The sequence below is a fragment of the Rhinolophus sinicus genome, chromosome 6, assembly GCF_057876585.1.
Source record: "Rhinolophus sinicus isolate RSI-liver-muscle chromosome 6, RSI-T2T, whole genome shotgun sequence".
Lineage (NCBI taxonomy): Eukaryota > Metazoa > Chordata > Mammalia > Chiroptera > Rhinolophidae > Rhinolophus > Rhinolophus sinicus.
This window is the reverse complement of record NC_142506.1, coordinates 11,906,228-11,927,408: the sequence shown is the minus strand read 5'-3', so window position 1 is coordinate 11,927,408 and position 21,181 is coordinate 11,906,228. Positions and strand designations below refer to the sequence as shown.

Below are 21,181 nucleotides of genomic sequence, written 5' to 3'. Positions count from 1 at the left end.
TTCTTGTCTCCCACCACAGGGATTTTTTTCCGTCATATCATTTTGCAGCTCATTCTGGGTGCAGTCAAAAAGTTGAACTGCATCCCCCACTTGTGCTTTGCTTTTCTGCAAAGTGTTTTAAAACACATTGCGTTTGTGAGTGTTCGGGTGAACCATTCTCCAGTTCACGACCCTACCACCCCACTTGTCTTCTAACAGAGTGTGCCACACATTTGTGTTCCCCGCTCAAGTTTGTGCACCTGACGGCTGCTAACTTTGGAGTCAAGCAGACATGGGTTTTCATTCTGTCACATGCAGGCTGTGTAACTTTATGCAGGTGGCTTAACCTCTCTGATCCTAGTTTTCTTCATTTGCAAAGCAACAATAGTGACACTTGACTCTCAGGAACCTTTAGAAGATGAAATATATAGCACCTCACACATTGTCTACTCTAGCACATAGTAGATACTCAAAACACATTAGCTTCCTTTTTCTCTCCCTTGAGAGTCACTTTAGCAATGGGTGCGTTTTAAGTATAATCAGTCTCCATCGGCCTCATTTAAATTCATTTACATATTGTGATTACTTTGGACCTTTTGATATTTGATCAGCACGAGCCTCTTACACTTTATTGCTCCTGAGGAAATGAGAAAATAAATGATCTTGCCTGTTCAGGTTTATGAGAATAATTAAACAGATATCAGGGAAGCTTACCCTGATCCAGAGATGGCTTTATCATTACCTGCTGTTTATGTAACTAGCACTTCATTTTGCCAAGTAGTTTGTAGTCACTTTTTATTAGCTGCTTTCACCACAGTGCCATGAATTAGTTTTATTACCCCAGTTTATGGCTGTGGTAAACGGAAGAAGAGGATGATGGAATGTTCCCTTCTGCCTCTGGCATTACAGAGACTTTTCCAGTCGCCCTCCACGTGCGGATGCTTTGTTGGATGGGTATTTAATTGTTATTCAGGCTCCAACTTGCAGTGTTCCAGCAGGGAAAGCGGAGGGCTCCTGGGTCTGATTGGGGCCTGGGGGGCTCCCTCTTTGGGATCTTACCGTAGGAGGGTGGCACAGGCTCCACCCCCTGGCACCTTGTCTGCTTGACTTTTTTTTATGTCCTCTGACATGATTGATATGTTTGTGTTTATTGGTTGTCTCCCATCTCCCCACTGGATTGTAGGCTTCTCGTAGGCAGACACTTGGTCTAGCCTGTTCAATGCCACAACCCCAGCACCTAGGACAGGGTGTGGCACAGAGCAGATGCTTCATAAATATTTGTAGAGCGAATGAATGAATGATGAATGGATGAAGGAACAGATGGATGGACAAACCTCCAGTTGTCATTGGGATTGAATGGGATCTTATCAGTGCATCAGCCTGAGGTGGTACCTGTCTGCGGACAGCGGCGGTTCCTTGTTCTCTGAATAACCACAGTACCTGGCACATAGTGGATGTGTAATAAATGTCAAATGAGCAACTTAATAAACGAAAGAATAAATAACTGAACAAAGAAACAGTGGGACATCTTTACTCTGAAGCTTAGAGGTACCAAATATTTCAACAAGGCTGTTTTTACCCGATTCGCGGTACATTCTCTTTCTTCCAACCACCATTGTATCTAGAGATCGTATCTCATGGACGCACAAATTGGGATAAGCCTAGTTCTTCCCTGGGTGACTGAAAGTCCAACCAAGGTGGGCTGCTTTGAGTAGTTTTTAATGACAGCTCCCGTGAAAATTCATGAGAGGTTAATCTGTGAGCACACAGCTTGGGGAGATGGGACAGAGCAATTGAGTCCTCTGTCACGGTTGCCAGGGGCGGTTAAGCACTTAATAAGTCCTTCCTCAGTGGCAGCAGCCTGGTGACAGCTAAGCTCAGATAGGAGGCTGGAGACTTCCTGTGAGAGCCTCTAGAATATTAATGACTGTTTGGAATCCAAATCCTGGAGCCCCAGGGAGGCAATGCTCTGTCTTCAGGTGGAAGCCCCGCATTTCTTCCCCTGCACAGCCGTATCCCTGGCCTGCTAGAGATTCCTCAGTCGATTATAGCCACTGGAGCTGTCAAACACCTCTGGTTTTTTTCTCCCTGAGTTAATTGGCTCTGGGCTATACTCTGATTTCAGTCCCTTCCACCCTGGAGAGTGAGAGTCAGGGTTCAGGGGATGTGACCAGGCGAGCAGCAGCCCAGACAGGCCCGGGGACATGCAAGGAAACAACAGGCCCTCATTCTCCCTTCCTCCCCAACTCCTCTCTCTCCCTTGCTCCCCGACCAGCCCGCCCCGCCTTTTCTCAGTACACCAGAGTCCGGGAACAACTAGAGAAACACTTGTGCATCTTGATTTGATTTTCAGGGAGACATTTCCCTAAAATGTTGGGTTTCACTCAAAATTCAATTCTTCATTATCTTCTCTAATGTGCAGTAGCACAGATAGTGCGTCGTCACAGGAAGTCCAGCAGCGCCTGTGCTCCCTTCAACACCTTGCACTGGTGTGGTTGGTGGAAAGAGCCAGACCCGGGACTCAGCAAACTGGCACTTATGCCAGTTAGGCCCGATGTATGCTCCTGAGCAAGTCTCTTGTGTTCTCTGGATTTCTATTTCCTTATCGGTAAAATAAAGGGATTTGATATGGTCCCTGAGGTCCCGTACAGTTCAAGGAAACATATTACATGTCTACTCTCTGTAGGTGATTTGCCCGCTCCAACATGCAGAGGTGAAGAAGGCAGGTCTCTATCCTGAAGGGGCTCAGAATCTCGTAGAGGCAGCATTCCAGTCCTGCAATTCTGTTTTTATGATTTTTCCCATCTTCGATAGGGTCTTCATCTAAAATAAACTCAGCTGGCATTCCCTGATGAAGCAAAAATGGAGGGGGGAAAGGAAATGGCAATTTGTTGGGTGCCAGATGAATGCCTAGGAGTCAAATGTATGCTTTCTATAAGGCATATCACATTTAACCACCATGCTATAGTATAAAGAAGGTATTTATCCCCACTTACACATAAGGAGGCTGAGAGGGATGAAATAACGTTTCGCAGTTTTACAACCAGGAAGTTACTGATTCAAAAACCAGTATTGGAAATCAGTTATGTTTGAGACCAGTTTTGCTCTCACCCTAGTTGAAGACTGCAAGAGAGTCCATGAAAGAGAAGATTATTGTCTACTGGGAATTGACAACAGAATTGGAATTGACAACAGTTTGTATCTCAGTGAAAAATTAAACCAAATAAATATCCACTAAGTAGTAACTGAGTTTCTGAGTGTTTAGTGAGTTCATATGTAGGCTAGCTAAAAGCAAAGCGGGGGAAAGTTCACTGTGTGGCCAAATATTGTTGACCCTTAAAGCCTCTACTTGGACCACAGGTCATTTGAGCTTCAGGCAACGTTCCCAAAGGACTCCCTGCTCTCCGTCCTGATCTACGACCATGACATGATCGGGACAGATGACCTCATTGGCGAGACCAGAATTGACCTGGAGAACCGCTTCTACAGTAAACACCGAGCCATCTGTGGCTTGCAGAGCCAGTACGAGATGTAAGTTCTTTCTCCTGTGGAGACACCGCTGGCATTCCGAGGCTGTGGCCTCAGCTTGTCCACGCTCTGGGAAGGCCAGCCAAGGCTCAGCTTTAATATCTCAGCAGGGCTCCATGTCGGCAGGGCTGGTTTGGGGAAACTGTTCCCTGCACCAGAGGGTGGTGGGGTGGGGGAGGCAGCACTGATTTAGAACCCAAGGCAGGTTCTTCAAGAGTCAGGAGCTGAATTGTATGTGTTCATTCAATCAGCTGGGCCTGGTAGGCCTGGTGGGGAATGATGGTAGAAGGCGAATGATTAGTACAATACAAATGCCAACATCCCTGTTAATTATAACTAACATTTATGAGGGCTTATGATATACCAAGCACTTTACATGGAGTATCTCATTCAATTCTCTCGAACCCGATGAGGTGTTATCCCCATGTTAAAAACGAGGGAAGTGTGGGCCCAACTCTTACATTTTACAGAGATTTTGAATTCTGCTTCATTTGAAAATATAGACTACCAGTTTTATTTAAAAAAAAAAAAATGTTGTATCTGATATCTTAAAGAAAAAAAAATGAAATCTTACAATTACAAATTTCAGCTAGGAAAATATGAAAAACATTCATCAGATTTTCACGGTATACTTTTAGAAATATTTTTCCTGACTATAAAATAATATACATTCATTGTAGAAAATTTAGGAAATACACAAAGTACAAAACAATGCTCAAATTATTCTATGCAGAGATAGGTGAAAATTTTTAATGCATTTCCTTTTAGTATTTTTTTCTATGCTATTTTTTCCTCAAAGGTGGACTCATACTGTCTGTGCAATTTTGTAAACTACTTGTTGCTCTTACCCTTATAAGCATTCTATAATGTCATCAAATATCATTTGAAAACATTATTTTAATAGCTGCATGGTGTTCCATCATATGAATTTATTGTGAAATGACACAACCAATTTGCCTTCCTGAATTTTAGGGCATTTGTATTTTTCTTCTGCATTCTATTAGAAATATTGCTGCTATAAGCACTCACATATAAAAGCCATTGCACACCCCTCTGATAATTCACTCAGTAGGCATCCATAGACATGGATAATTCCATTGAAAGGAATGCACACTTTAAGTACTGTTAATATATATGTCCACATGGCTCTCCAGAAGGGTTGTGCCCATTTAGACTCACATTCACTGAGTCTGAAGGCCTGTTTCCTCCATGACATGATTTTCAGACAAGTCTCTACTGCTGACCCATCCTTCTCTGAGCCTAGAATGGCAGTTCAGTTTTGGAATTCTAGTGAATGCATAAGGCTCCTGAGGTATTTACGTCACTCTCAAGTACCTGAGAGGGTACTATTCAGAGGGTGATTAACTGTCTCTGAAATCAGAGAAGGAAGCCACAGGCCAACATGGGGCATCCTTTGTGCAGAGGAATTTCCTGACGGTGGAACTACCAGGGGGCAGAATAGTTTAGTCTGAGAAGTTATAACTTTTGTCCACTGAAGAGTTTTAAAAATAAGACATGAGCATCTATGTCTGGGGAAGCCTGTGTGTGGCGCTGGGCCTGGCCTGGATGGACTTTTCAGGATCCTCATATATCTCCAGCACAATGTAAGACAACTGCTTTCTAGCCATGTTTTGATTTATTGAAATGCTTAAACAACTTAAATTCTAATGAATCCTGTATGAAATATGCAACAAAATCCAAGCTTATCTTGGGCCTGGCTCTTATGAAGAATTTCATTGCCACTTAATGACTTTTAAACAAACAGCTAGTTTTTAAACGAAGAAGGGATGGAAAGACACTCAGCAGCAGGAAAATCACTGATTAGAAAAATAGCACATCAACGCTTTCTGCCTGTGTCTTGAGTCTACAATATGATTGGGGGAAGCTAAGGGGAGGAAAGAAGCAAAGGAGCTGAAAGAATGAACTAGGCTTTCCTCGTAGAATAGATAGCAGCCAAATGGCTATTCTGCCAGAAAGAAAATAAAAAATGAAGGAAAAACAACCTGCAAAGAAATCCATGGAGACAGAAAGCAAATGGGTGATTGCCAAGGGCCGGGCTAAGGAGGAATGAGGAGTAACTGCTGAATGGGTGAGGGTTTTCTTTTGGGGTGATGGAAAGTTTTTTGGAATTAGATAGAGGTGGTAGTCGTACAACATTGTGAATGTACAAAATGCCACTGAATTGGTCAACTTTAAAATGGGTAATTTTATGTTATGTGAATTTCAATTTTTTTAAGGTACAATTTTTTAAAAAAAAACAAAACTACTTGCAAAGGATTTTTATCTCAAGCTGCACAGAAGTCCTGCTTTTCATGAAAGCATGCATAGGCATAGGTAGTGACCAGAAAAGAGAGAAAACAAAACAAAACAACAAAAAACATTAGCCCCACGTGTGTAGATGGCAACTTGAATCTGAAGGAAACGACACAGATCATATTTCGGTGGCCATTTTAATGGGGACAATGAGTGTGTCTTTCCTGGGGAAGCTGGGCCTCACCATATCTGTCCTTCGTCCACTTTTCAGAGAAGGATACAATGCCTGGAGAGACACGTCCAAACCTACCGAAATCCTCACCAAACTTTGCAAAGACAACAGACTGGATGGACCCTACTTCCGTCCTGGGAAAATACAGATAGGAAACCAGGTTTTTTCTGGAAAAACAGTCTTCACTGAAGAGGACACTGGTAACTCCCCACAATGTATCCTCCTGATGTTGCTCTTCTTTCGAAAATCCTGCTTCTGGTGGTATTTGTGGCTAGGAACATGGTCATCTATTGTAAAAGTAATGCCTGCTAATGGTCGAAATACGGAAAATGGAGATAATGAAAATCACTCATACTCCCCCAAATCAGAGATAAGCACGCTGCATGCTGCTCTATTTCCTTACAGTGGTGGTGTGTGTGTGGGGTGCAATATGTCACCTTTTTACAAAATTGTTAAGTGTACCATATATAGTTTTGTTTTGTTTTATCCTGCCTTTGCTATTTTCAACAGACTATGACGATTCTCTTTTATTCTTTGAAACGATCATTGATAAGATACTATTTTATGGCTGTGCCATTACATTGTGTCCATTTTTTGTAGTGACACTTAATGCACCATGAACTTCTTTATACTTATTTTTGCACGTTTCTGATGTGTCTACAGTATTGATCGCATGAATAGAATTGTGTCAGAAGGTCGGCAATAGCCTTAAAAAAGAATGTTATACAAATTATAGGACGCAACCCAAATTACCCCCATAAATGTTACACTAACAACTCTCCTATTTCAACACTAAGAAGTAGATTTTCCGCAGGAGCGTGCCAGGAAGATCCCAGGGAGGCTTTCATAAACTTAGGAGGGGAAGAAAAGTCACCTTTATTTTATTGTCATGATACAGAGCATTCTTGTACTGTCATCATCCGTGTCCATTTGGTGCTTAAAAGTTGCCTCTACATGGTACAGTGTTTCTGATGCAGGAATCTAATTAAGGACACGTGATGGATGTTTGGTACTGTTATGTTGGTCCCAACACTTTGATGCCAAGATTTCCTTTTACCATGTCGTTTTGACCCCAAGAGCTTCTTGAAGGTTTTTCCATGCAGAGTTAATTGACATTTAGATAGGATATTAATGACATATTGATGAATTTCTGTTGAGAAAAATTCCTTTTTACAATACGATTTATCAAGCCAATGTAATTCCTTGGTCAATATCCTATATCTCATGACTAAATAATTTTTTGCCCACCAAAAATCTGAAATGATGTTCATCAGGATCAGTTCTTGATGGATTAAACTTCATGACAAAGATTTAGTTCATGACAAAGATTACTTGTTTGTCCCTGTCAACTTTTACTGCTTGTAATTATTGCTATTGGGAGATATTTTTGTGCGCCCCCCCCCCTTTTTTTAAACCAAATTCAACTTCCCTAGATTTGATTCTTTCTACAATGTTTGCCTTATTTTGCAAGTATTATATCTACTATTATTTTTATCATGAATTATCTTCTTTAGTAAAATGAGGGATGAAAGAATCTTTCCTGAGAGCAGGAGGTGGTAGGAGGGAGGTCCCAAGTAATAATGAGAAAAGACTTCCGTGAATAGATATTGTGTCCATTTCACCCCCTCGTCACTACTTGTCACCCCAATTCCTTAGGCCTTCTCACACTATTGTGTTAGCAAACGGTTTTATATCTCCAGGAAACATACCCTCTCCAGTATCTTGAAGTCAAGCTTGTGATTCATAGACTCTGGAGGGATCTGATTCAAGGGGTGAATGGAGCCCCATATTGCAAGATCCTGACTGCTTGCTGGGCCTTTTTGTCAACCACCTCATGTCTCCCTCTCTAAACCTTCAGTCTGTTTCCCCTTGCCACCAATCTACCCCCACCTCTTTCCATCCTCTTTGTCCTTTTCTTCTTTTGCGGTCTTTTCTCGTGCCTCAGTATATTTAAAGGAAACCTTTAAGGGAATGTTTAAAAATGCATCTGACAGCCCATCACTGCCCTCTCACAGGAACATGCATCTGACAAGTCTCTTTATTTTTCTCTCTTCCATGCAGATGAGACGGTGGAATCTTATGAGCACTTGGCCCTCAAAGTTTTACACTCTTGGAAGGATATCCCAGAGGTTGGATGTAGGCTGGTTCCTGAACACATAGAAACTCGCCCACTGTACCACAAGGATAAGCCAGGAATGGAGCAGGTAGTGGCCAAGCCAGTTCTGGCCCCACTAGGACTGTTCATCCCCAAGGAATATGACTTTTCCCCTAAAAGTCAATCTTCTGTGCCCTAGAAGAATGGTTCTCAAACAGGGACCATTTTGCCACACACACCGCCCCATCCTAGGACCTTTAGCAATGTCTGGAAACATTTTTGGTTGTCTCAAGTGGGTGGGGGTGCTACTAGCATCTAGTGGGTGGAGGTCGGGATGCTATTAAACATCCTGCACTGCACAAGAAAGCTCTTTACAAAGAAGAATTATTCAACCCCAAATGTCAGTAATGTCGAGGTTGAGAAACTATGCCCTAATCAGTGTCAGACTTACTGCTTTCTCCTTCTTAGGATTTGAGTTGGCAAACTCTTTTGGAAGAATCCTGACATTTCAAAAACTTCCAAACTCATCTAATATGCCCAAGGCCTTGTCCAAAATCTATCAGTAACCACATAGCCCACTAGTTTTCCCAGGGAAGTCATAGACGGTGGCTTGCTTTGAAGAACTGGCAAGAAGTTGTGTGGAATATGTAACTAGAAATCTGGGTTAGGAGTTGGAAGGGAAAAGAAGGTAAACTTTACTAAGAACCTTCTGTGTACTAGGTCCTTTACATAAATTATCTCACGTAATGAGGATGCTCATAGAATGGTTTACCCAAACCGTGGCCGTTTTGAGAGTGGAAAAGGGCACTATTAATAATTAAGCTGTACAGGGGGCCCACCCTGGGGTTTTCCTAGGCAAACGAGGCTGTGTGGGTCACTTTACTTTAATTCCTTAATACAGTCTCAGCATGTACTTAATATGATCCTTGTAAGATAAGAAAATTGAGGTTCAGAGAATTTAAGTAATTTGCTCAAAGTTTCTCAGCTGGCATTTCACCCAGACAGTTGGAGGCCCTTGTCTGGTCCCAGCACTGGACTCACTCACTGTGTAACGGGCAAGGCATATGAACTGGACTATCCTAGCACAGGAATACCCCACCTTACTATCCCAGCAGTACTGGAGTGTAAACCTAGTGATAGCACGTGTCAGGGAGTGCCTTGAAAGGGTAAACCTTACCAGATGGAAAAGCTTATTATTGCTTCTTGAAATTTACTACAATGTTTGAAATTACTTAGTTACTGGTATCCTTCCTGTCAGCTGTGGCTTTTTGATGAAAGGTGAATGTCAATGTATCTTTAGAGAATAAATCATCCACTTTTCCCTAGGACTGTTAATCCTCCATTGAATGGGTTCTTCTCTTCCCAAATGCTAAAGCTTTTCTTATATCTTCCCTTCCCCAGAACATCTTTTTGCCCCCTAGCCACGTCTCCCATCCACCTGTAACCTAAATAGCCACGTTAGTGGAAGCCCCACTTCCTTCTTATAAAATCCCCCCGACCCCTCCCCCCAGCCCTTGTCCATCTCTCACTGTCTTGCCGGAGCTGACAGAGGACTTAGAATGTACACAACAGATCTGACACGGAATCCACCAGACCTTTTCCCCACATGGGCTCCTAAGTATCTTGCAACAGGGTAAATGAAGTCTGATGTATGGAGTTCAATGCAATGGATGGTAGGCCCTATTCTGCCACCCACTAGCTGCAGGACTTCAGATCATTTCTTTGACTTCTCTGAGCCTTAGTTTCTTTATATGTAGCGCAGAAATGTAGCTGGGTGAGCATTAATGGGGATAATGGATGTTAAGTTATATTCAAAACAATGAAGCATGGTATTTCTGACAGACAGTGTTATCTTTTTCATCTGTAAGGGTTTGTAGAAAGAGCAGTCTCTGGAGTCAACATGCAAGGGTTGAATCCAGACTCTACTACATACTGTCTGTGTAAGCACGGGCAAGATGCTTGCTCATCTGCTAAGTAAGAATAATGACATCTACCCAGTGCAAAGATTGGGAGAGTTAATTGGATAATGCTTATCAAGGGCACAGTTTGTGTCTACACACAGTACATGTTCATTAAAGGTTTGCTTGCCCTTCTCCTGCTTTTAATATATGCTCTGGTTAATTATTACTCAAAATGTAAGTTCTGTCTTTGTCAGCAAATATTCTAAACATGTATGAAGCTACCAAGCTGTATCTAATATCCATTTCTAGTAAAGAGATCCGTTAAAACCGTGAATGATCAGTTGTTCACAAGCTCCTCCCTCAAAGCTCAAGGAGGTCTTTTTTTCTTAACTAGGGCCGCCTGCAGATGTGGGTGGACATGTTCCCCAAAGATATGCCTCAGCCTGGACCTCCTGTTGACATTTCACCAAGGCAACCCAAAGGGTAAGTCACTGCAGCCCCTGCCCACACCCCCTTTAGGGGGAGAGACCATGTTAGCAGACTAAAAGATCATGACATTTCATCTGGTGTCTAATATGTCACATTGATTAATTGGCACCTGATAATTGTACCTCACTTTTCACCTGGCCCATTACAGCAGGAGCTGAGTGGTGGTTGATGGGAGTAGGGTGGAGATTGGAATGGTGGCCCCTGTTTTATGGCAGGGGTTACTGAGCTTCAACATTCTGAAAAATGTTGATTCATAGAGAGAGGATCTGCTCAGAGAAATTCACAGCCTTGGTGATTCCAGGGGGGACACTTGCTATTGATGGAACTAGAACTTTAGTGTTGGTATTTTTGAACTTGGTAAAGCGGAGGTAGCAATACCAGAATCACATAGATACCAGCTGAATCAGCTTTCAAGGTTTTCCACCTAATCCTGCCTTCCCTCATTCCAGATATGAACTGAGAGTAACCATATGGAATACGGAAGATGTCATTTTAGAGGATGAGAATATCTTCACAGGACAAAAGTCAAGTGATATTTATGTGAAAGGGTAAAGTCATCAACAAACGCCATCTCGCTTTCCTTCCCCTCCTCACCTCTTTAACCTCTAACCAAACCTATGCCTCATGGAGATACTCCAACCACATTCCACAAAAGGAGTTCGTCTTATTCACCTTGTTACACAAAGTCACTTTCTTTGTCAAATATTTGTCTCATTTGGCCAATTTGCTAAGAATTATTATCTTATGAAAATATTTTTGTGAAGAAATCTTATTATATAAACATCTCTTTCAGTTAATTGTTGGAGACCTAAGTTTTTTGAGTGACATTTAAAATACCTTTATACCTGAAGGAAGTAAAGAGATGTAGTGCTATTGATGAAAGACTAAGTGTTAAGACGATTGTAAGACTAATACAAAAGCTAAAATTTAGACCTTTGCATTGGCTAGTTCTACTGATAAAAAAGATACCAACCTAGGACTCAGGAAACAAAGCATTGTATATCTCTCTTACATCTAGGCTATGACATAAATGCCTTAGTAGACTTCCTGTCAGTCAGGGAGGGAGATGAGGGGGTAAAAAAATCAGAAGCAAAAGGGACATAAACACGTACCCTCAGAAAAAACTTATCTCAGCCCCATCTTGGGATCTCTTTGTCTTCCCCAACCAAGAAATCTTCTTCATTGACTCTCCCACTTCTAGTAGGCCATTAAATCTTGTCCATTTTACCTCCCAAATAGCCACCAGCACTGTCTATTGTCTTCATCTTCACCACACCACCACCATCATCTTTTCCTCCATCATCCCTTGCTGAGCCACTGAAATACCAAAACCATCTGAATTGGTCCCTCCATATTCACTCTTGCTTCCAATAATTGGTTCTCTGTGTTGAAACTTGAGTTATCTTTTTAAAACACAATCTGATCATGTCAGTCCTATACTTAAAATCCTTTAATGGCATCCTATTTTCTCTGGACAAAGATTCAAATCCCTAATATGTCCTAAAATACTCCATATGACTGGCCCCTGACTATCTCTCCAGCCTCATCTCACTGGATCAAGACTCCGCCTTGCTTTCTGCTCTGTAATCCACTGAGCTCCTTTCCCTTCTTAGAATGTATACAATAGGGCCTTTGCACATCTCTCTCTGGTGATTTCTGCTGCCCTACCCTTATCCCTCCATCCCCTTCCTCCATGGCAATAGCTCCATGAGGGCAAGGACCATCTCTGTTTACTCTCCATCCCTCCTCTAGCATCTAACTCACTCCTTCCGTCATAACAGATACCACATATATATTGCTTGAGTGAGCACCATCTTTAGCTAAATAATTGTGTCCATACCACAAGTGGTACCACTTCTCTGGGAAGAGAATGGTCTTTACCCTCCCCTGCCCTGTGGGGGAGGGATGTCTGTTTTCAGAAAACACATGGTTTGGAATTATCAATTAGTTTGTATCAAAGTGTCTATCTGCTCAATAATTGATTCACCATGAATTAAGTACTAGGGGAAAATGTGAACTGTAGCTTATTTTATGCTGGGGATGGAGACGGAAACCAGATAATACTAAGAAGAAAGAACAGTGTAGATAATTTGGTGTACACAAAACACTTTATAGTTGTTACCTCATATAATTCCTCAGAACAGCCCTATGAGCTAGGTACTATCATTGTTTCTATTTTCCAGATGAAACAAAGGCACAGAGAGCTTAGATAACTTTCCTTTGGCTGCACAGTTAGTAAGTGGTTGAGCCAAGATAGAAACCCTGGTGGGTGCAGGCAACCCGCCACACGGATACAGGCCTGCTGGGTTTTTGAGACCCACAAACAGAGAGGAGGCGCCAGTTACAGGCCTGATATCCCAAGTCTAAAGAGGGCTCCCAGGGTGAGAGAAAACTGATTACACTTTCACTTCCTATTTCCTGAATTTTCCTTCATTATTGCTTGGGGCTTCAGGTCTTTCCAAGACCAACTGGAGACACTTCCCTAACCTGGCTTGGAATGAGAATCTTGTTTCTGTTTTAGACTCTTTGACCTCTATTTTCCCCTTTCAGATTCAAGGGAAACTTGCATCTAAATCCAACTATGTCATAATCTTAAAACTATGATCTACAACCACATTGAAACTACCGTGTTTCCCTGAAAGTAAGACCTAGCCGGACAATCGACTCTAATGCGTCTTTTGGAGCAAAAATTAATATGAGACCCAGTATTATATTGTATTATATTATATTATATTATATTATATTATATTATATTATATTATATTATATTATATTATATTATAAAGACCCAGTCTTATTTTACTATAAGACTATAATTTTTGCTCCAAAAGATGCATTACAGCTGATTGTCCGGCTAGGTCTTATTTTCAGGGAAACACAGTCGTTAATTCACTGTGGCTTATACTGATGCCTGAATAATGTGCTCTGAGGGTTCAACTCTTTTTCAATTTTTATTCAGGTGGCTAAAGGGTTTGGAAGATGACAAGCAAGAGACAGACGTGCATTACAACTCCCTGACCGGAGAGGGGAACTTCAACTGGCGCTTCCTGTTTCCGTTTCAGTATCTCCCAGCTGAGAAGCAAATGGTTATCACCAAGAGGGAGAACATCTTTTCCTTAGAGAAGATGGAGTGTAAGACGCCAGCTGTGTTGGTGCTTCAGGTTTGGGATTTTGAAAGGCTGTCCTCGGATGACTTTCTGGGTAAGCCAGTGGCTTCATCAAACTCATATTGATGCTGAGGGTTTTGTCCCACTTTGGGGGGAGCTTGGTCTGATTTAGCTATAAGGATAATAATTTCGTTGCTATTTATGATAGCAAAACATTGGAAGTGCTTCAAATAGCCATTGATAGGGTATTGGCTGAACAAGTTATGGTGGATCCATATGGTGGAAGAGACATATTCAGACATAAAGGGACCTTTGCTTTACCACTAAGAAGCTGTTAAATTTTGAGCTAATTATTGGTCCACTCTGCCTCAGTTTGCCTCAGTTGTAAAAATGGGGATAGTAGTATTACATATCTTAGAGGGTGTCGGGAGATGTAAATATGATAATACAATTTAAAAACTAAGCACAGTGCTTTCTATATAGTAAGCACTCATTAATGATAACCCTGCAGCCATTAAAATACTAGAATATTTCATGAGGTGGATAGTTGTGCAAGATGCAGTAAGTGAAAAAAAGTGTCAGAAAAAAGAAACCCTTTCTATAAAATATATGTTTATATGTACAGCAGAAAGTGAAGTTCACAGACAGGTAAGGAGAGAGAAAGCCTGACATAAGGACGAGAACTAATGCATAGAGCAGTGGTCAACTCTGGGGGAATGAATGATGGCACATTTTCCTATTATTTTTTGCATATGTGCATGCTCTAAATGTTCACAATGAACAAATATGCCTTTTGTAATAGGGAAAGGCTATTTTTAAAAAATACATGATGCTTTCATGGCATTACCTTACACTGCCTTATATTCGTTCACTCATTGAAAATACATGGGTGAGAGAGAGAAGCTACAAAGTTAATAAGATGAGTCCCCGACCTAGAGGGGTTTAGTGGACTCCAAGAGGGAGGTGAGGTACAGGAAGGGGGATCTCACAGGGTGACCTATGCTAAGGCAGGGGAAGGTTCAAAAGACGGGCATGTGAGGCAGACCGCACTCAGGGAAGATGCCAAGAGCAATGGCGCTGAAAACCGAGGTTTAAAAGTTATATATTGTGGCTGTGCTCTTGTCTTCTACCCGCTACCACATCATTAATGCTTTGAGGGCACCAATCATGGCTTGGTCAGATTTGTACCCCTAATACCTGGCACATGCTAGTGACCCAATATGCTGATTGAATGACTAGTGAGTGGATGGATGGATGGATGGATGGATGGATGGATGGATGGATGGATGGATAAATAAATAAATGAGGATGTTGATTGATTTTAAAAGCCCTTCCACAACTGTCACTGGTTTATCTTCACAGGCTCCCTGGAAATGAACCTCAATAGTTTCCCCCGAGCAGCCAAGTCTGCCAAAGCCTGCGATCTCACCAAATTTGAAAATGCAAGTGAGCAGAACAAGATCTCCATATTCCAGCAAAAGCGTGTGCGGGGCTGGTGGCCTTTTGCTAAAAGCAAAGAACTCACAGTAAGTGACAGCTGTAGGAGATGGGGTGGGGCTCAGACAGGGGACATGATGCTCTTTAATCGAGTCATTTGGTGAACTTCAAGTGAAGTACCTTGCAATGAATGACACAGAGCCCTTGAGGGCAAAGGTTCTGCTGAGAAGTAAGAATTTTGATAACTTTATAAATGCATTAAGCCTTCCATCTTTCAGCATACTTAATTTAATAGCTCTCTATGTCAAGGTGGTTTTCTATCCTCTTGGCTTGAACTTGTGCCCCTGGCAATAATTTTTTCCGACACTTCTTGAAATTATGCATAAAATCCTGACTAATGTACAGTTTTACATAACTACCTCATCCCTTCCCCCTCAAACGTGAGACTCAGTTTAAAAAGTGATCCATCCTTTTAAAGCTTCCTTGAGAGAGTGATGCAGGGAGAGCCATTTATCCCTTTTTCACACTGCTAACTTGGTCCACACTGTGTGGGCCATGCTGTGGGAATTCAGACCTTTCACAAATAGCAGGGAGAAAGTGTCTTCTGGCCTTCCTTTCACTGCTCCTCTGTAAGGGCAATTGCTCCTCATTGCTCCTCTGTAAGGGCAAAGGGATGCCTTAAGTGATGGGTGAAGTTGAGAAAAGGGACTGAAACTGCCTCATGGCCTCTTTTCTCTGCTCCTATCCTCTACTTGGGGCCAGTGTGATCTCCCCTCTGCTCCTCTGGCCAGTGGCAGCAGCGTACCCAGGTCAGGATGCTCCTGGTGGCAGATCTGGAGAGATACCTATTTCTGTGTGTGTGTGTGTGTGTGTGTGTGTGTGTGTGTGTGTGTGCATGCGCGCGCGCGCACGCGCGCGCTTTAGGGGCGCAGTAGGTGCAAGGCAAGGATTCCCTTTGCACCTGATGGGGTAAATGGCCGCTGCCGGCCTGACTTCATGGTGTCTAGAGTAATTATGTTTTCTGGGAGTTTTTCTTTCTTCCCTCCATTCATTCTCAGTGTAATCCCTTCTGGTTGGTGAGATTGGGAAAAGAAAATGAAGTTCCAGGCAGGCTCATTCTTCCCAGTTCTCCCAGGTACTTCCTGAGGGTTTGCTACATGGTAGCCTCTGTACTTAGTTCTAAGCTTCACAGCTTAGCACATAATAGATGCTCAGTCAACAAATTGATTGATTGATGAGTGGATGAATTCCGAAACGAAGTAAGCATGGCCTTTACCCTCAACCAGCTCAGAGTCCAGTGAGAAGAACAGATGTATCATCAGTGTAGTCACACATGAATGAGTCAAAGTGTAAATGACACAGAAGAAGAGAGAGGAAGGAAGGAGCTAATTCTCTCTGAGGGAGCGTAGGGTCAAGTAGGGCAGGACATGAATTTTCCAAGGACAAAGGATGATGAAAAGGTAAAGCCACCCAGTAGCAAAGAAGACTCCTAGTGCCCAGATCTTGGTTTCTAAATATCAGTTCCTGCTACAAAGATGCCACCGGGCATCTTGGTTCCTAAATATCAGTTCCTGCTACAAAGATGCCACCAGGCATCTCTGGAGAAATGGCTAACTCCAGGTCTAGGACACATAAAACACAAGATAAGTCTCATTGTGACAAACAGGACAGTTTGAACAACAAAGAATGGCTAAGCTTTGGGCAGAAAGCTTTTTCTGAGTTTTGAATTACTTCCTTAATTTAGTTACCCAGAAATGGAATTCCTAGTCTAGAGGATAACTATGTTAAATAATGCACACGCAATCACACCATAAAACGTATGTATATACATATGTATATATGTATAGGTGTGCATATGTGTGTGTGTATGTATGTTTGTGTGTATTCCTCTTCTTAAAGGATTTCGTCATCATACACCCCCACCACTAATGTATGAAAACGCCTCATGCCGTGCCAGTGATTTGTGTTTAATAAGCAATAATGATTGCGGAAGAAAGCATGTCTGACCAGAAGGCGGTCACTTCTCAGGCTGCCTGGCATCGCTCTCCAGGCTCGGGGAAGTTTGAAGCCCGTCATTAACATATGCAGTACAATCAATCTAGTCTTTCAGGACCTTTCCGTCCATCCATAGATGTCATTCAGTTAATAAACAGTCTCTTGAACAGTCCTTTTTTTTTTTCTAGCTCTGATTTAAAATTACATTTGGAGGATGTGATTAACTTAAGACCTCTCCTGGGTGCTTGGTTGAATACTGCCGACTGAAATAGGATGTGGAACCCTCTGGATGGAGAGATAAGGAATAAGGAGCAGCATTTATCAAAATATGTCTGTAAACACCTTCCCTCTGCTGCCTTTGTGATACCAAATACATGCTCTGGGACCACTCAGGCGGGACAGGGAAGAGGGGACAAAGCTCTTGATGATAATAATTGATGACTCCTCTGCCAAGGGCAGAATTCATTTTATATTCTCTGCCTCCCTGTCCTTTGCATTTTTTTCCTGTGGGAAGACGGGTCCTTGGGATATCTCTGGGTGTTTTCTGTATGGGCAGAATATGTTTCTCATTAAGTCATGTGTTTCTGTCGACGAAATAGTGTTGAAGGTAAGAACGATACATTTTTAAGAAGTTACTATTTACCAGGCACTAGGTTGAGCATTGTATTTGTGCTATTTAATTTATAACTAATTTCATTTCTTCAGATAGTAAATGATTATAAGCCAAATAGTACATGTGTGTCTGTGTATATGCGGGACTCTCTCTTTTCACAAAACTCGAAGTAACATCATTTCAGGGCTTTTATTGTTCATCATAAAAATGGCTTCTCCCAGGACCCGAAAGATAACCCTCACTCAAAATAAAGCAGCAGGACAGTCAGAATGCTTCCTGGCACTCTCCCACATGATAACACTTTTTCTGGAAGGTTGGTGATGCCCCAGCAGATCTTTGTGACGACAAACGGAAACTTTTGTCTTTGTGCAGGGCAAGGTTGAAGCTGAGTTCCATCTAGTTACCGCAGAAGAAGCTGAGAGAAATCCTGTGGGAAAAGCCAGAAAGGAGCCCGAACCTCTGGCCAAGCCCAAGTGAGTGGAATCGTGGGTGGGAGCCCCGGAAGTGCGAAAGGCCTTTGCGTCCCCACGTCAGAGGATGGGGCCATTTCTTTTGATAATCCCCTCTGGGAGGACTGAGAAACGAGGAGGCAGTCAATAGGTGCCATCCAATCCATGTAGCTGTTTGTTTCTTTCATTGAAAAATATTCTGGAAATAATCCAGAGCATTTGGCAAATGTAGAAGGTGCTTTTCTGTAATACTACCACATAGGCATGTCCTAATTTTGTGTATTTTTTTACTTACGTTTTTCATGTGAATATGAATTTCACATGAATTATTTTTCTACTTGTTCTCCAGTCATGCATACAAATCTGCCTTCATGTTTTATTTATCCTTTGCTGCAAAGTTTTGCTTTGTTTCCATAGTTGATGTAATTAGGATTTTATTTTAATGGCTGTGAAATATTCCATAGACGTGGTGCCCCTAATTGAATTGGTTGCCACTCCGTAATTAAATATTTAATTTATGTCTACCTTTTTTCAATTATCATAATATGATGAAAATGCTTCCCCTTTATAAATTATTACTTTAAATTCCCAGAAGTAGAATTACTAGAAGAAAGGGTTACCCTATTCAATTTAATCCATGGTTACAATGTCAATTAAAAAGTAAGTATATATAGATATGAAACATGTATACAAAATACTCTCAAATTGTATGTGTGCTATCCCTCCCCAGACCCCAAGTGTCTCAAGATGAACGAACCTACCTTCCATCTATCATAGTGTTAGGAGCATAGTGGATGCTTATTTATTGATTATTTCAAAATTATTTATTGAGGTCCTACAACGTGTACCTACTGAAAAAACACTTTGAAGAACACCGAAGAAATATGACATAAGCCCTGCCTTCTAGATGACCTCAATCTACTTAGGAAGAACACACAGACTCATAAAATAGTTCAGAGTGTAGAAGACAAATATGCTAGGTTTAAAAAGGGGCTCGGTCAAGTGATAGGTGAGATAGGAATTCAGAAAGATAGGGATAATTCATGGACGGGGGTGGTTAGGGTGGGCTTCATGGAAGACGTGGGGCTTGAGCTGGTCAGGTCGGACAGAAGGAAGGCACTCAGACGTCTGTCTGGGTTCTAACTAGATTCTTGCCCTCCTGTAATGATAAGGAATGATAAGACAAACCTGTAAATGATAAGGAATCATTATTGCCCCTGCTTTAAGGCAACATGGCCTTCTTTTCCCATCCTCAGTCCTCTCCTTGTGGGCCTCCAGGAAGTGGGAGTCAGAAATATGTCCTGGGGTCTACAGAATCCTGCATGTGGACAACACGGGCCCCTTCCCTGATTTTCTCTTGCTTCTCTCTTAGCCGCCCAGATACCTCCTTCTCCTGGTTCGTGAGCCCCTTCAAGTGCCTGTACCACCTTATCTGGAAGAATTACAAGAAGTACATCATCATCGCTTTCATTCTGATTATCCTCATCGTCTTCCTGGTCCTCTTCATCTACACCTTGCCGGGGGCCATCAGCCGAAAGATTGTCGTGGGCTCATAGAGGATGAGGGAGGACCCAGACCCATCCTTTCTACTAATCCTCTCTTCCTCGTCTGTAAATATCTGAGACTGTGCTCTGTGCATACACTGTGCTAGGTGCCAAGGGAATGAATCCAGAGACCCAAGAACCAGTCCCTCTATCTAGACCAGGAGTGTCCAAACTGCGGCCCGCGGGCCAACTGAGGCCCATGATCCGTTGTTAACTGGCCCGCAGCAAATTCCAAAAGTACATTTATTTTACTTAAATAAACCAGGTGAGGCAATACGTACTTCACCTCGAGTGAGTGGCCCGGCTGTTTGTGTATTTTACCGCATATGGCCCTTGGTGAAAGCGTTGAAAAACGTTTGGACACCCCTGGTCTAGGCAGATCAGCTCTTCTTGGAGAAGATGGAAAGGAGCAATCTCTCCCTATGCCAACCCGTCACCACTTTTCACACTTGGAAGCTTTAAGTCCTGTTTTCGACTACGGGCGGCATGAAATAACGACTCCTTCGCCTCCGAGTAATAAAGGTGACCTCAGATGGACTTAGGTGAATGTTTTCGTTACGTGATTGGTTTTATTCTGAGAGGTTTAATCCTGGGCCTGAGATTTAATTGGAAGGACTTCCTTTTCAATAAAAATTTTACATCAAATAAGCCGAACGCACTGTAGCAATTACTAGGCATTTAACCTGTCCCATCCCTCTTAACCTTGTTTAATGCTTACAGTTTATAAAACACATTCACTTATTCGGGCTGCAAAACTGGCGTGGAGAAAATTTCATATAAATCACCTGAAGCACACATTGTTGAAATTCTCATCTAGAGGTGAGATGTTCCTGGTTTTCTATTAAAGTTAACACTTGTGGAAATAGTGCTCAGTAGCTGTAGTGAGTTCTGGAGAAATCTATATGGATTTATGCTGTATGGAAATTTCCAAGAGGGAATTTTATAAATATGAATTATAATTTTGTGTCTGTGTGTAGCAAACAGGGTCGGAGCTCCATGTGCCAGGAGGAATTCTCTTCAGCCAGAAATATAGACCCCACTAAATATGGTGTGCCCATAGCCCATGATGCAAATGGCCATCCTTGGCACTCTTCAACATGTCTTACCACCATATGTGGTGGCTTCTATCATGACTCTCAAGCACAAATTAATTTCAAAAGCAGTCTTAGAAACAATATCCTATGTACTTGTCAGATACGGCCAGTTTTTCTTGAAAGTAAACCTTTGATCTTCAAAGTAACACAGTCTGGATCGGCCATTCCATCCAAAGCAGTGAGGGGTTGGTGTTATCAGTTAAAATAAGGAAACAAAGGAATTGGAAGGTTTGTCCTCAGACACGAATAAATATGGCAACCATGCCTTCTTCCTATCAGGAGTGGCCATTTGGTGGCATTGAAGAGGCTGGATTGGGGTTCCTTTTTTGACACCAGAAGTGCCATGGCTTCTGTTTTCTTTTAATAGCCTGACAATGTGTAACTCTCTTAAGATGAAGGATATTTGATTCCCCAGGGGAAGTCCTTGAAGAATGTTCCTGATTCACCAAAGAAAGAGTAAAGCAT

General features: G+C 42.1%; 1 protein-coding gene across 1 annotated transcript in view; it reads left to right on the top strand.

The window, feature by feature from the left end:
• The window catches only part of FER1L6 (fer-1 like family member 6), a 103,166-nt gene extending 82,896 nt beyond the window's left edge, over positions 1–20,270 (top strand). The window contains exons 33-41 of the mRNA XM_019720433.3: positions 3,340–3,510; positions 6,032–6,192; positions 8,054–8,196; positions 10,383–10,471; positions 10,927–11,025; positions 13,437–13,678; positions 14,947–15,110; positions 18,002–18,102; positions 19,451–20,270. Coding sequence (XP_019575992.3) covers positions 3,340–3,510; positions 6,032–6,192; positions 8,054–8,196; positions 10,383–10,471; positions 10,927–11,025; positions 13,437–13,678; positions 14,947–15,110; positions 18,002–18,102; positions 19,451–19,634 — 1,354 coding nt within the window. The 3' untranslated portion in view covers positions 19,635–20,270. The remainder of the gene's footprint in view (positions 1–3,339; positions 3,511–6,031; positions 6,193–8,053; positions 8,197–10,382; positions 10,472–10,926; positions 11,026–13,436; positions 13,679–14,946; positions 15,111–18,001; positions 18,103–19,450) is intronic.
• The last annotated feature ends 911 nt before the right edge of the window (positions 20,271–21,181 follow it).